This window comes from Anabas testudineus, chromosome 8 (assembly GCF_900324465.2).
Source record: "Anabas testudineus chromosome 8, fAnaTes1.2, whole genome shotgun sequence".
NCBI lineage: Eukaryota > Metazoa > Chordata > Actinopteri > Anabantiformes > Anabantidae > Anabas > Anabas testudineus.
The window spans coordinates 1,751,970-1,767,516 of record NC_046617.1 but is presented as its reverse complement, the minus strand read 5'-3'; the positions used below and the strand labels follow the sequence as shown (position 1 = coordinate 1,767,516).

The window sequence follows — 15,547 nt, the reverse complement described above, 5'->3', positions numbered from 1 at the left end:
CCCCTCCTGGTTAATGTGTCGTGTTACACTGGTGTGCACACAGTTCAACTGTCTGACTGTCATGTAGTAAATTTCATGCAGTTTCCATCTTTATGGGTTTCCATAGTCACATTTACCTGGGGATGATGGGTCATGTCCAGGTAGAAGAATTCATGAATGTGGGTCTTGTGATTATTACCTGTACTGTCAAAGGCTCGTGTAAAACTGCAGAACAGCAGAGTCTGAGCTGTCACTCTGCAACTTAAAGTCGGAGATAAAATAAAGCAAATAATTCTATGAATCTAGTTACAATCAATAAATGAAGGTCATTGAGTAGATGACCTCATCCACTGGTGACATTTTTCAAAATGTTCACCATCAGTAAATGAACACATAAATATCAGTGTAAACAAAATGTACCTGCTTGTCCTGGAGCTTTTAACCACTGTGTGGCAGTTTATCAGAAGATGATGTGCCAAGTCAAATGAAGTTAAACAGTTTTACTTGCAGCCCTAATTCCAATGCTGTGAGAAGAAAAGCGGCACTGATGGTGATAATAATAAAACATTTTATTTGTATAGCACTTTTCTAAATACTCAAAGACACTTTACAAGGAGAGAAAAAGCAACAATGAAAACGTCATGAACAAAAATAGAAAACTTTAAAAAGAGAAAATACAATGTCAGTAGAACTGTGGGTATTTCAATGAGCACCGTGTTAGCGAGATTACCTAACTACATACTGGATCCATGATTAAACTGTTATTCAAAGACTCCTCTGTCTTTATTTGGATTTATCCAGCCAACCATGACTGGCTGCTTATTGAAACACCCTGTAGCTAGGTGTTAACTAATCTATCCTGGGTGCAGTGAGATGCAGGCATGATGGGTTTTTTTCTTCTACAGGTAAAGCAACACTGGAGGCTGTGTTGGAGCTGAGGTGAAGGTGGGGGTGGGTCCAGAGCTGCAGACATATTGCAATTTGGCCACTGTAGCTTTCAAATACAGCGATGTTATGGGCACAAACCAGGCCCAGTTCTGCTGCTGGTGTTATTGGTGATGCTGTGAGTTGTGATGAGGGGTCGATGTAAGGCGATGTTACATCTTTACAGCCGACATAGCCATAGATAGAGGGTGGGGGTGGGTGGGAGAGACAGTAATAATAATACAGCACTTGTCATAAAGTGCTTTAAAGTGAAAGGAACAAACATGGTAACAGTCAATTTGGAACAAAAGGTATGGACACTAATCTAGGTTTGATTCCCAGCCAACAGGTCAGTAAAACTACAATAACAACAAGCCACCAACCAGATGCTTTTAGGAAAAAGTGAGCTTTCAGTTGTGTGTTAGAAGAACCACGGCACCCATCTGTCAGTTACTGGGCGCGTGTGGCTGTCTAGTGAACAGGTCCTTTTCTGCTGCAGAAGCCAAACTGGCAGGTAGAACCGTAGGCCTGCTTGTTCCTGTCGTGGTCCTTGCTGTTGGCGCTTGGCAACAAGAGGTGTGGGTGCTGTCAGGTCAGAGACAACAGAGATACGTCTGGAAATAGTCATGCCACTTCCTGACGCACAATATACACAATGTTCCTTCTGGAGCACTCTGAAGGGGTGTGTAAAAAAGAAAAAGTTCATGGTTCCCCTTTCCCTTTTCTTTCCAGAAGTAGAATATGTTCAAAACCGTATCGGACTGAAGGGAGAATTTTGTCTAAGTCTTTTTGTGGTGCCCTTGAATCCCTGGTCATTTCCGGGTGTGGAATACAGTCCTGTTTAAAAACATTTGTTTCTTTTAACATATGGAAAAAGGGGCTGGGAAAGGGACACTAATCATAAAGGATAGATATTTTCATAACTAGAGAGGGGAGGGGAGGACAGGGAGAATAATTCTTAGTGAGGACAGACATTTTAACTTATATCCAGTACATGGCATAGATCATACATAAGGGTCAAGGCAACACATTTTTTAGACCTAACTACTCAGTTATCAATCTCAACTAGTTCTTAATGATGCCCCATTTCCCAAACACAATGTTCCAAACGATGGGTGAGGCGTTGGATGGGCGTCCAAAGTCCTCCATCCCTGATGTTGGATCCAGAAAGGGTGGGTGGGAGGACAAGGGTGTGTAGGGGTGGTGGTGGACGCGACGTTAACGGGCCAGTTGCTTGTTGGACGTCTCATTAATTGTAGAGAGAGCGCTGCTCCCAGGGCATGGCCTGGATGGTGCGTGGCATGGGGGAAGGTTTGAGCGTGGGGGCTCTGTTCGGGTGGAGGGAGTGGCCAATGGGGTTGATGGTGGTGAGAGGCTGCTGGGGGGCCAGAGAGAAAGTGTCCTGGTGCTTTGGCTGTAGGGGGAGGTGGGGGAGGGAAACGAGAAACAAAGAACAGTTAGAGAACACGAAGTCAGAGATTGGGAAGAGAATAGTGTCAAATAGAAATCACACCAAACGATGATCTGGTGAAATTACACTACTGCCTAAAGAACCCATCAGGCACCTGTGAACACACACAGACACTGTACACACGCACCCAAGGGTAACTGCAAAAAGCAACAGTGGAGGTGTTTGTAGATGGAACATGCAGAGCACGGCTGCACAGGTCTGAGCAGCAGATTAGATCTTTCTGTTTGCTTCTTCTTTGTCCTCAACAGTGGGTTCATGGGCTGGTTCGAAGCCAGTCCTTATTGTTGAACTAGTTCCTTGCATTTTGACAGCCAAAGAACCAGCTCTTGGCCAGCAAAGTTGGTTCCAGAGCTGCCCCACTCTTTGCTGGCTTAGGACCAAGACCGGGGGTTGTGGATTTGGACTATTATTACCAACAAGATCAACAAAAGCTTTGTCATAAAGGTAAAACTCAGGGAATCATTTACTAGATTTGTTTAAAATAGAAGCAAAACCTTGTTACTCAAGGCATTTTCACACCTCACAGCAAGTTAGCTCTGGTCTGAATAACTTCCAAAAAAAATATTTTGCAATTTTAACTTGTCAATGTTTCCCGGCAGGAATTTTACAAAAGAAAATTGCAACAATAGTCGTCAACAATCCTGGGGAGACTTATTATTGAACATTGCCTCTGATTTGTGTTTTCTTATTTTTAGTCCAGGTGAACTTTAAAAGATTTCTGAATATGATGAAATAAAATTCACTCGCAGCCCAAACTATGACATTGAGATGTGCAACACAAGCTAGTGTGAGTAAATGATTAGTGTGAAAAGAGTGAAACCCGGACTAAGTTCACAGCAACAGCCCCAAGTTAGTCGTATTAGAGAGGTTTTTGACCGCCAGAGAGGATCCACGGTTGACAGCCCACAGTAAGGTTTTACCTCATCAACTAAACTTCTACCTTATGAGATTACCTGATGACATGACAACTGCTGAGCAGCTTTCCATTAATGACGTGACTCATCAAAGGAAAGCAACACAGCCAAGAATTTATGCAATATTAAAAGATCTAAAAAGATGCAACATGAGAGAAGCTCAACTAAGGCATTAGTCGGAGATTTGGACTATTGCTACGGCTCTTTTCAATCAACAGTCCAGAGCAGGACAGACACTGTGAGCAGAGGATCCCAGTGGACACAGATCATTCAAACGAGTCCCTCTCTCCTGATGTTAGTAGGCAGAAAGGAGGAAGGAAGCTAGCCAGATAGGGGACAACGGGTGTGTGGCGGTTCTCTCTCCTACCATGGGGTTGGCGCTCAGCCTAGTGTATCCCGAGCTCATCTCCTTTACCTCAGGCACCAGGGGCTGGAGCAAAGAGTACGAGGAGGACGGGGTGGCGCTGGAGGAGGAGACATGTTTGTTGGAGGTTGAGCTCCTCATGCTCTGCTGGCTGCTCTGAGAGGACACAGAGCTTGGACGACCCTGGTGGAACACACACAAAAAAAAAAAAAAAAAAAATCAACACACTAATGGCTACAAAACTGTAAGCCAGAAATGACTCCCCAGCACTTATCCCACCACCATGACCCAATTCGTCATCCATACCTGGTGGGGGTCAGGCACAGTCTGGCCGGCCACGCCACCGCCCTGCCCTCCCTGAGACATCGGTGACACACAGTGGGAGGGCAGAGGTTCCTGCTGGCCGTGTCCTCCATGCTGCGCTTGCATCATGGAGTTGGCATTGTTCTGCTGCTGCTGCTGCTGCTGCTGTTGACGTCGAGGATTGGCGGAGAAATTGGAACGACGACCACCGGACTGGAATGAAGGAGGGGTGTACCAAGAAAGACAGGAGGAAGAGGGATGTCTTTTAAAAAAAAGCATGTCTAATTGCATACACCGTTTGTCCCACAGTCATGGCAGTAATGCACACACTTTGTGACCAGAGAGATTTAGGTGACAGATGAATGTGATGAGCTGCTGTTTTTCACTGAATCAGATTCTTCAAGTTTCTCTTTCAGTGTCAAAGTTATTGCATTACAACTGTGTCCGACTCCCTACCTGTGCCTACCCTGTCTTTAAACCTATAAATATGAAGGGATGAAGTGATCAAGTTGTACACATTCACACTCAAACTGATGCACTCACAAACAAGTCTACCACATCTAAAAATCATATGTACAGACTATTCTATACAATAAACATAAAGCTATCTATCTCCTGTAACCATGACGACTACAGTGCCTGTGTACTCCAGTGTTCTTCCCTCTTTTCCCAGATTCAAAACAGCTTGCTCTTCTTGTATAGACAGCTCTTCTGGTTTTCATGTTAAATTTTTTTTTTTTACCAATCACATATTCCAATAATTTGGGTCATGTGATTCTAAATTCTCTTGTGTTTTTTTTTTAGGTGTTCACAGCATTAAATAAAAGCATCTTATATACATCCTTTGATCCTAAACCCAAACATTTTCAGTGTATTGAAACTGCAGAACAAAAATCTAACTTGAAATGGACAAAACTGCAATCATTATAAACTCTATAACCCGTGATGCCAAATCTTCACACTCCTCACATCTAGATTTAGGCAGTTTATCTCATTCTTCCTGAAAGATCCTCTCAAGCTCCACCACATTGGACACAACTGTCTGAACTGCCACCTTCTGGTGTCTGCACAGATGTTCTGTTAGGTTTAACAATTCATTTTCAGAAAAAACAATCACAGTTGCCCTTCACTTTCAATGTAAACCCAGCATAGTTGGTCATACTTAGCTTTGAAAGACGGAGACAAAAGCAACCCAGTAAGAAAACGGGAAAGTTGAGAAAGGCTCAACCAAATGCAAATATGCTGTGGAAGAGTTTAAGAGTGTAAGAGCCAGACGAGAGCCAATGAGAATCATCTAGATTCATTGATGTATTTTGAACAGAGATCATGACGATTGCTTGGTCTCAGCTTCCTGATGATTAACTATGCATGACTGGCTGGGACAGAAGAAATAACTAGTAAAAAGAAACATTTGACACCGTTATTGCTTGCAGTAGTGGAGCACATGCCAGTCACTAAAGAACTACAGCTTCAATAGGGCCCAGTAATTTGTTATCGGTAGTATGAATGTAGTGTCAGACTTTCAAGGACAGTCAGAGACTTTTCCTCAGAGTTTCCTCAACAATCACTATCCTGCTTGCTTTCCTATCCTTGCACTTAAAGCTACTTGGCTGAACACACCGGATCTAATAAGCATTGGGTAGGAAAGGTAAGGTGCAGCAAGAAAAAAAGGGGGGGAAGTGGCTCTCAAGGATCTAGGTTAGATGTTAAGTGATCCGTTGCCCCAGTCTCATGATCCCAAGGTCTCATGCACTATGGAGCAGGTTTCCTTGAAGAACTTCTACTTGGCTGCATTCATACTTCTCTTAAATATAAGATGATTCTCCTTCCTGCAGATTCTCCCATCTCTGTAGAGATCCTCTCAAAGTCTGCTAAGCTTTTTCACATACGCTGCCTCTCTAAAAAAACAGTCACACACTAAGATTTAGTTGGACCGCCTTTAGCTTTGATTATAGCATACCTTCAAGTCTTCTCCAGCACATCCCAAAGATTCTCAATAGGGTTAAGGTCTGGACTCATCCATGTGTTTTAAGTTACGTGTCATGCTCCCTGAACCACTCTTTCACAATCTGAGCCCAATGAATCCTGGCATTGTCTTCTTGGAATACGCCCATACCATCAGAGAAGAAAAACACATTGATGGAATAACCTGGTGGCTTCAGTATATTCAGGTCATCAGCTGACCTCATTCTTTGGGCACATAACGTAACCTTCTTCCACTGTACAGTTCTCAACCCAGTTCTAGTAGTTTGAGCAATATCCTTAGATGTTTTCTTTGCTTGATGCATGGCAATAATGCCACACTTCTTAAACAGATAAACATCTTTTCCACAACCACAGCATGTGTCTTCAGACATGGTTGTTTAAGAAAGGAGAAGCTACTCACTGCATCAGTTAGGGTGAAATAACTTGTTGTCAGCTAAAAAAAAAAACAATCATCCATCACTAAATATTCAATGGGAAGCTCTTACCTATTTGCTTAGTTAAATCAAGGTGGTGACTCATTTTTTTGGAAGGGCAGTGTATAAGACAATGACAGGAGAACCAAATTCAGACAATGTGTGAAGTTGCACTTTCACCCTTGTTGCTCACAGTGGGAGACTGTCCAACTCAGACATGTTCTCACAAAAAAGGAAATTCTGCTTTATTTCAGTGAAAGATAGGGGCCCCTGTATAGAGGATGTGGGATGCACAACAGTACGGCGAAGAGGCGCTCGCAGGATAAAGTGATCTCAGGGCCATCCGAGTTGCGATAATTTTGGCAAATCTGAGCCACTTATCATAAGTGGCTAGAGCAAAGGGCAGGAATACTGAAAATTTGAGATTTCAGTTTTGGATTTTTCATAAATTTGATAAACTGTTACCACACTGTAAAAGTGTAAAAACAGGAAAGGGTCTGTAGTGTGAAGCCAACGTAAGCCTTGCAGGATTTCTTTTGTCTGTTATACAATTAATGTATTCATAGTTTTTTCAGAGCTGTTACCTGCTAAACCACAAGATCCATTCAAACCATTATACAACTCTGATCTTTCACATTTTATTTTCACTTAATGTACAATTCTAATTAAATGTATGTTATTTAAAAAACCTTAGTAAACAGCACATTAAATTGCAGTGCAGTGGATCGAATTGTCATTTTGCAAGTAACAATTTTGAAAACTGAGAAAAGCTTTTAAACCAACTTTAAACGATCAAAATAGGTGCCAATTTACTCATGTCAAACACTTTACACTTACACTTTAGTCAAACTAAAACTGTCGATAATTTCACACACAGATTTCAGTTGTGCATGTAATGACTGACGTTTAAATGTTTACACATTTGTTATTGATTAAGCCTGTGAAACAGTCTGCAGAGGGATCGTCTTCTTAAGAAAATGTTTTATGCGTTTTTTAATTAGGTACCTGTATTTGAGGACAAGCCCACATTTGTTTTGTTTTTAAATTAAACCCATGCTGGTGATATTTAGCCACACTTGCACTCACTCAGCCATTTTCAATACTGTACGAGTCTGACAGGCACATGCAGGTGAGAATCTCCGCTTGGTAACTTTTTCCAATAAGTATATATATTATATGGAATGTTAACCAGCAACTTTCATACTGTGGTTTACCATGAAAGCGGGACAACCCTGCAACCCAATGCAGACCACTAATGCCTCATTTTGTCCTCAACTGAGATGTGGGTAGCATCTTTGTAGAGAACAAGCACTCTTATTTGTTAACCAACACATACTGTATAATAGAATTATCTAAGGAATCCAGCATGAACAGGACAAACTATTACTGTGGTACAAACACTCAGAGTATTGTTTTTAATCAGTTATTTGCAGAATATCAAACACTTTAAAACTGGGTTAGTGAATAATTAGTATATATTGGCTCAATATGGCGTGAGCACAAAATGCACTAAAATAAGGATATAGGCTGCATTTGGCTCCAGGGCCCCACTAGAAGAGAGAGCCTGGAAATGAGCAATGAATGTTGCATCTTCTGCCACAATACGGGTGGTCTAAAATAAGTAAGTTCTCATTCTAACAAGCATTACTTATTTACTTACAACTTACTTTACAACTCAGTATTTCGTGCATAGGAATGTACATGTAACTGACATATACTCTGACAGCCATCAATTATCATCTGTATTTGCTTGTTAAAAATCAGGTATTAAGATTGAAACATATTAGAGCACCATGTTAGAAAGTATGCTGTTAAAGAGTTTGTCATAATGCTTCATAGTACCACCTTGAATCCAAAAGCGCAGTAACTCTAACTTTTTATTTAACAAAAATGTAATGATTGACAATCATTTAAAACCTATATCTGAAATTAGTACGACAGAGCAGAATTTGAAAGTAAGATATCTGAAAATTACTTATTTTCTATGAAATTGATACCAGCAACAGGTTTCAAAAAAGTTAGATCAGGTCAACAAAAGACTGAACACACGTGATGGAATAACTAATGAGGTTAGTTGGTAACAGGTCAGTATGAAAAGATATACAGATGCAGATGGAGTCCTGCAGAAGTAAGGATGGAGAGACCTTCACTAGTCTGGGTAAATTGTTGAGTTGAGAAGTATGAAAAACAACACTTGATGTAAAACTACAAGGATTCAGGGGATTTTATCAATATACACTTAATTGAAAGATTCAGAAAATCCAGATAAATCTTTGTACAAAGGGAATACAGTTATTAAATCACTATGATCAGCGGGCCCTAAGGCATCACTACATTATATTAGGATTCAATTCTGCATCACAGCAGAGGCCCAGTTCAAGTCCAACTGGGGAAAATATAATCAAAGAAAAACCCATGGCTTGTTGTCATATTCACAAATGCAAGTATGCAAGTTAAAACTAACTTGCAAAGAAGTAGATCTACAGAAACAAGGCGCTGAAGTGCTACTTCTGAATTGATTTTAGTAATCAACGATGCAGTGTTTTCTGAGCCAAAGAGTCCAACCAAATTGTTGTAAACACATAATCTAAAATCCTTAATGCCGAACAATACAGGATTTTGAGCAACATATGCTGCCTCTTAATAACACAGTGTTATTGCGAGGTAATGCAACGCTGTGGTCAACAGGTCCCCATTACAGTTTTTCAAAATCCATTGCTGGCATCAAATTCTAAATATTTTTCATATTTCTCTGTTTTAGTACACATGTTATCTACTATTTTCTATATAATAGAAGTTTTAAATGATGTTTATATTTAAATTTCACACAGCATCCCAACTTTGAGGATTGTAAAAGGTTTTCCACCAGAGGCACGCAGGTTAATAGGATTTAGATCCTGACCATCACATCTAAGATTCCTATACAAGTGCCCTCCCTGACTGCTAGACATCAGTCTGCTAACTCTGACTCATGCACAGACACACACTCTCACTCACCCTCACACACACACGCTCACACCAACCTGGTTTTTGGCCGCGGCGCTGCAGCGGTGCTGGGCCAGGTCCAGCATGGTTCTGTAGCTCTTAAAGCAGGACGGGCAGTTGAACCGGTTCTTATGAACCGACCCCACGCACACACAGACACACAGACACACACATATAAATTTGGATTACTATACTTGTGAGGACAATGCCTGATACCTGACCCTTTCCCTAAACTTAGCCTAATCCTGGTCTAACCCTCATTCTACACCTCACTTTCACTACAGGATAGCTGGCAATATGTTCTGCAAACAGGATGTTTGTAAAAGAAAAAAAAGGTCCTAAATTATATTACATTTACATTCTTTAAAGAAAATATAAAATGTGCAATGCCAAGCATTTCAGCACACACCCAGTGTTTCCCCTGTAGTGGGCCATCTGTGCAGCATTCTTACCACAAATGCAGTTGTCAATGTTTCCATTATAAATGTTAACATTTAAAAATGGTCCTGTTACTGCACAGATGGACAATGGACTGACATTTTTACCTTAGACTCCATGTTAAAGGTGTTGTGGAAACAGCTGTGTCAAGTCTACAGAAGACATAGTCAGATCAAACAACCCCAAAGTGTAAGTTTGCTCGACACACACAAAAAGTCAAAATTCAGTAGCTCTGATCTCTGCTGCTTCAACTAAGTTTTCATATCTTTAATTTGTTCCATTATATTAACTAGGAGTCTTCACAGGTCCACTTGGCTCTCAACTGGGTCAGGCCCAGAATCAGCTCAGTTTTATGAAGTCAGGTCAGGTCTACTTTTACAGGCAATAGTCCCAGGTTTGACCTAAATGAATCTGATGAGGGAACTGAAACCAAGGTTCTATTATGGGAAATGTCGCCTACATAAAGTTTGCTGTTATACTGTTTTTTGAACCTAACTGACATTGATAGATATTATTTACTGTCCTGTTGGCTACAAAATGTTTTATTGCCGAATCATCACATGTGAGTAGACCTAACAATATTTTATAGATATTTATTTTTAAAACTGTTTTAATTTCTATGATTTTACACTTGTTCTGAGGACATTCCTAACATTACTGTATACTGCTGTTCTTTTCCAGTACAGTTTTTGGTAACTGATAGAATTCATTCGTAGTGCATTATGCTGCTGCCAGTATTTGTGGGCTCTCTCTGCTTAAGCCTGTTCAGGTCAACCATCAAGTCTAATAATGCTCAGGTCTGATCGTAGTTTAAATGGGTTTTCCATGTGTCTATTTTGGGTGGAGTCCAATGTCTAATTATCCAAGACCTCCAAGATTAACTATTCCACTTAATTCAATTTGAATGTCCATTTACAGCGACAACTGTACTGTTAAAATGCCACCTCACTCACAGACACACCAACACACACACACGGCTAATAATAACAGCTCAACTGTAGTATTATATTTACATTTATAGAATAAATTGTTTTTTCGTACATTTAAAACCATAAATTCTAGTAGTGTCAAAGGAGCACATAGTTCTGTGCTGTGACTGCTGTCAAGACAAGTTTTTGTTAACTGCACAAAATTGGGGAAAGAAAGAAAAATGATGAGTGGAAAGTCTCTAAAATATTGTCTCTAAAATAGCTTGTTGGACAAATGTCATAAAGCCTATTGTTGGAATGAGTGCAATTTCAATCCATTCAGATTGAGCATTTATTTATTCATGAAGGAAAAACATGACACCAGTTTTACTTCTAATCGGAATACGTGTATTGTATAAAATGTGTCAGTCTAGTGTATAAATCTACTCCCGAAAAGAACTTCCCACAAACCAGTTCCCTGTGTTTACCTAACTTTAGCTAAAAACTACACTGTCCAACTGTTTAACATGTTACTGATGCTTTTGCAAAACATTAACTATACATATTACTATGCGTGTACCGTATACATGGAGGCGCAATACCAATAGTAATGCCACGGCAGAAACACTAGCTGCTGGTACGTTTGTTACAACGTAAACTGCACACAAATTTCAAACTAGTCAGTCAGCTGAATATCAGAGGACAGGATCTTAATGCCTTCCATTCTTTTCAATTTTCATTTTACTAATTTTGGTTGGCTAGCTGTGTATGCTGTCACTGGAAGTGGCAGATCTGCTAATTCACTCAACAACGCCATCTGACAGATGTGGGAGCTACCTTCAGCTGGCTCCATGTGCTACATGTGGCTGAAGACTTCCCCTGTTGTGGCTGTCTGCGGCTTACTTAATGCTCTGATGGACTGTTAAGCTTATCGCAGCCAGCTGACTTGCATGATGGACCCCTACTGTCCAGTCGTCGTCCTGTCATCCCTCACCACACATTGTCATAGATGTAACACTCCTCAGCAGGTAGGAGCATCCCTTAACCACCATGGATAGTCAGTGTAAATTTTTCATGACACTGCTGACAATATCTGAATCCCACTCATACATATGACTACTGATTGTTAGTCTTAAATATAAATATGATTAGTAATAATCATATTCCTAATTAATTGGACTCTGTTCTCATTGTCAATATTATTCACATATTTCATCCCACTCTGTTTATTTTATGTATGTAAATCTGGTTAAATATTACAGGGACCTAAACTGCAACTCTTCGTATGTAAATACATAGTTTACTCCACACATTGCAACTGTGCTGTTGCCTACAAACACAGTGATACAACAGTACATCTCTCACAGACCCACCTGGTTGGAAGCTGCAGCGCTGCACCGGTGCTGGGCCAGCTCAAGCATGGTCCTGTAGCTCTTACAGCACGAGGGACAGTCGAAGCGGTTGGGCCCATCGTCGTGGATCCTCTGGTGGTTGCGAAGATACCGGGCCAGGCGGAAGGCCTTCCCGCATAGGTCACACATGTAACGCTTCTGACCGTGGATTCGCATGTGGTTGCGCAGAGACATGTAGTTGGTGTAGGGTTTGCTGCAAAAATCACACCTGAAACAAACAATGGTGTGAAAATGGTTATGACGCGTCAGACATTTAACTCACATTCTCTTGTGACTTATAGTGAGTCAGGTGGTGTAGGAGTAGTTTTGTTTTACTCAACATTTTTGCTTTTTTTGACAACTCAATTCTCATCAACTGAAAATAGTTAATACCTAAAAGGAAAAATATTTTATCTATTCACATATCCATTAATGGGTCTTCAGTACCTACCTGAAGTCTCCAGTCTTGTGGGTGAGCTTGTGATTGAGCAGGGAACTAGCGTGCTTGTAAGCACAGCTGCACAGGTCGCAGACATATGGCCTCTCGTCTGATTCCATGTCATCTGACGCTGTTGTTGTGGGCACTGGTGCTTGGGACTCCATGGAGAGACTGGAGCTGGAGAGTGACGCTGAGGAGAGACTGGAGCTGGAGAGAGCTGTTGACGATGAAGGGAGCGGATCGCACCAGCTGATGGTTGAACTTGGCTGTGACAGAGGAGAAGGAATAAAGCAGAGTTCTACAACACACATGCAAAAATGCAACTAACACACAACTTCTGATTAATTTAATCATTTGTATTGTTTTTGGTATGAAATAATCTCATCCACATATTTGGGCAATGACAATTTCCATCATTGTACCTCTGAATGACATCATAATGGATTTGACAAGAGACACTCAAAATGTGCCATGAGATGTAAAAGTGTAGACACAAACTTAAGTAAGTGGTGCGACAACTTTATCTTTAGACCCCCAAAGGTTAAGGACCCAACACCAACCGGAAACTATGATTGATGCTGTTCTTTCCTGGTGGTTCTCTTCCAGGCCTGTACTGCACCTGTCCTCAATTCCTGCTTTTAGCAAGTGAAATGCATATTCTGTTTTTATTCTGGTAAGATATGCAGATATTTTAGATGTATACAGATATACTCATACTCTTGATCTGGACAACTATTACTAAAGTGATTTTCTTTACTACGGGAAAAAGTAATCCAGTGATTGTAAGTCCCACAAGGTTACAATACAATAAACGCAATACTTGATGGTTTCATTTCACATCCAAATAATGGCGTGCACAGGCAAATTGATGGAAATTCCACTACTATCCACATTACTTTCTAATATGGACTAAATAATATTAACAATTTTGTGTTATAGTCCAGTATGACCATTTATCACTTTTAGTAACAGAGGAACCACACGGACACTTGAGAAGAAGAATGAAGAATACAGAAATGCTTGTTTTCATAAAGCAAGTCTGTGATGTCCAATCATATATATAATACCACTGTCTTTACAACAATGTTTTAAAACAATTATAAACCCAAATAGGCAACCCTGACAGATTTAAATTTAATTTAGATTTATTGAATCCAGTGACCTATGGCTCACTATACTAATGCTACTCACACATTGGGCACAGTAACTGGTTGAGTTCATGTATGACCAATGTTGTAGCTGGGTGCTTGTTGTCTGTCACAGGGTCCACAATATCAAAGACAGGTCTCTTCCAAAATGAATGGCTGGCCCAGCTTCTTGAATACTTCAGTGAGTGAACCCCAAAATAATGGACAATATGAAGCAAAGCATGTGCATGCTGCAATTTGACAGCATTTACATGACATACAGAATCACAATGCAAGTGCACAAAATACAGAAAATAAAGAGGCACTGCAACAGCACCAGCTCTACAGGATGACCTCCTGTAATGAGCTAAAACGAACAAGAATTAAGAATAAATGATGTTACAGTCCTCAAAGGCATGTCTGCTTGTGTGTAGCAATATCTGTATTTATAGCACATCTTTATGCCACATGTGTGTTGTCAAATTTAGTTTCCTTACTGTGCAATGCATTGTACTCTCCCAGAAGGACAGAATAATTTAGACATCACAGCACAGAAAGATAAAAAAAAACGATTTAAAAACTAACACCTGGAAAGTTGTGTCACCTGTCCAAATGATCACGCACTTGTGGGAGGAAATTCAGTTTTGCACGCTTTGGTAAATGTAGCAACCCTGTGACAGTAGCCAAAATCCCAGTACACTCAGTGTAAGTCATACAAAAGCAGCTATTTAAAGCCACCCACAGTGAAATGTAGGAAAAGGTGTTAAAGTATATAAAATAACGTGTGGCGCCTCTGTGTGCTGTGCAAATCATCTGTGGGCTGAGTGACCATGAGTGAACCGAAGAGTCTGGCATCACAAAGAGGTCTTTCAAAGTCCTCCGCGGGGCGTCTTCCGCTACCGTTTCCTGTGGGGCAGCCTGGTCGTGTTTACTTTGCTCGGATCGCTAACAATATTTGCAGGCCTCATGCCCATACTCTTACATTCACCGCTCGATTACACTCGCTGCAGGTCACGTTACTGCAGCGCACCTTTCAAAACACTGGTCCATAAACTGCTGTACCCGTCGGAGGAACGCTGCATCCCGACGCAGCCTTGTTTTGCACGGTCTCTGGTGTTAGCTAACCGTACTCGGTTAGGCAGCCAATGTTGTCTAATGTTAGCATTAGCTCGGTGATGCTTTGCTTCATTATCATATCTTTCCCTAACCCTAGCGCTCCGACGCATTTTCAAACTCCACTAGTGACGTTGTGTTGGGTATTTATTTATGTCCAGTTTAATCGAACACTTCATAGGGTGCAACAGATAACGTTACAAGTTTGTGTACACAGCTCACACAGCCTCGTAGCTAGGCAGCTACTAGTCATATTAGCTAACGCTAGGCCATGAGCCGCTCAGTATGAGTAACGCTAGTACGCTAGCAAGAAGCTAACGAAGCTATTATGATATTATTTGTAGTTTTACATCGACCGGCGTTGCTAAACTACATCACACACACATAAAAACACCCAGTTAATAACCAAGTATAGAAACAGACACTTCGCCCAATGCTCACTCAATAAAATATTGCTCAATTAGCCGTTTGAAACAGCTGTTTGTCGGCTGGAGTCGCTAGCTAACGGTGGTGGCAGCTGGCTTTCTTACCCCGGAGTCGTTGGGATCCTTTTTCCAGAACAATTGAGAGCAGTGGCCGAAGGATTCTGTCGATGTCACATAATTTACTCCGTTTCTGTCTTGAAAGTCTCCATGTGTGTTGCCGGTATTTGTCCTGGCATACATCGTCGGTTTTGTGATTCTTCGACTTTTTCAGGCTGAAAAGAAACAGGGCCGCTTTGTCGGGATCTTCTTCCGAAAAGAAAAATATTTCTTCAGTGAAATGAGCATTTTGGCGGCGGACATGTCGAAA

At 41.0% G+C, this 15,547-nt stretch overlaps 1 protein-coding gene across 3 annotated transcripts; it reads right to left on the bottom strand.

The window, feature by feature from the left end:
- Positions 1 to 876: 876 nt before the first annotated feature.
- On the bottom strand, positions 877 to 15,545 carry LOC113156102 (zinc finger protein 646-like). Of its 3 annotated transcripts, none has more exons than XM_026350998.1 (7): positions 15,286 to 15,545; positions 12,528 to 12,781; positions 12,059 to 12,305; positions 9,378 to 9,467; positions 3,959 to 4,168; positions 3,656 to 3,835; positions 877 to 2,317 (listed from the first exon to the last, which is right to left on the bottom strand). In XM_026350998.1, the coding sequence occupies exons 1-7, from the start codon at positions 15,418 to 15,420 to the stop codon at positions 2,153 to 2,155; spliced, it is 1,281 nt and encodes a 426-aa protein (XP_026206783.1). In that variant the 5' UTR covers positions 15,421 to 15,545; the 3' UTR covers positions 877 to 2,152. The 3 variants fall into 3 exon arrangements, with proteins under 3 accessions (XP_026206783.1, XP_026206793.1, XP_026206802.1); XM_026351008.1 differs by having other exon boundaries at positions 3,704 to 3,835; XM_026351017.1 differs by lacking the exon at positions 9,378 to 9,467 and having other exon boundaries at positions 15,286 to 15,537.
- Between the last annotated feature and the right edge of the window lie 2 nt (positions 15,546 to 15,547).

What these genes read in the sequence shown, in the direction of transcription:
- LOC113156102 (XM_026350998.1), bottom strand. Translation starts at nt 15,420, where the DNA reads ATGTATGCCAGGACAAATACCGGCAACACACATGGAGACTTTCAAGAC. An exon ending in GCGCTGCAGCTTCCAACCAG is followed by an intron (nt 9,468 to 12,058) that starts GTGGGTCTGTGA and finishes TCGGTTCATAAG; the next exon opens with AACCGGTTCAACTGCCCGTC. An exon ending in GGCTGAGCGCCAACCCCATG is followed by an intron (nt 2,318 to 3,655) that starts GTAGGAGAGAGA and finishes CTCCCCCTACAG; the next exon opens with CCAAAGCACCAGGACACTTT.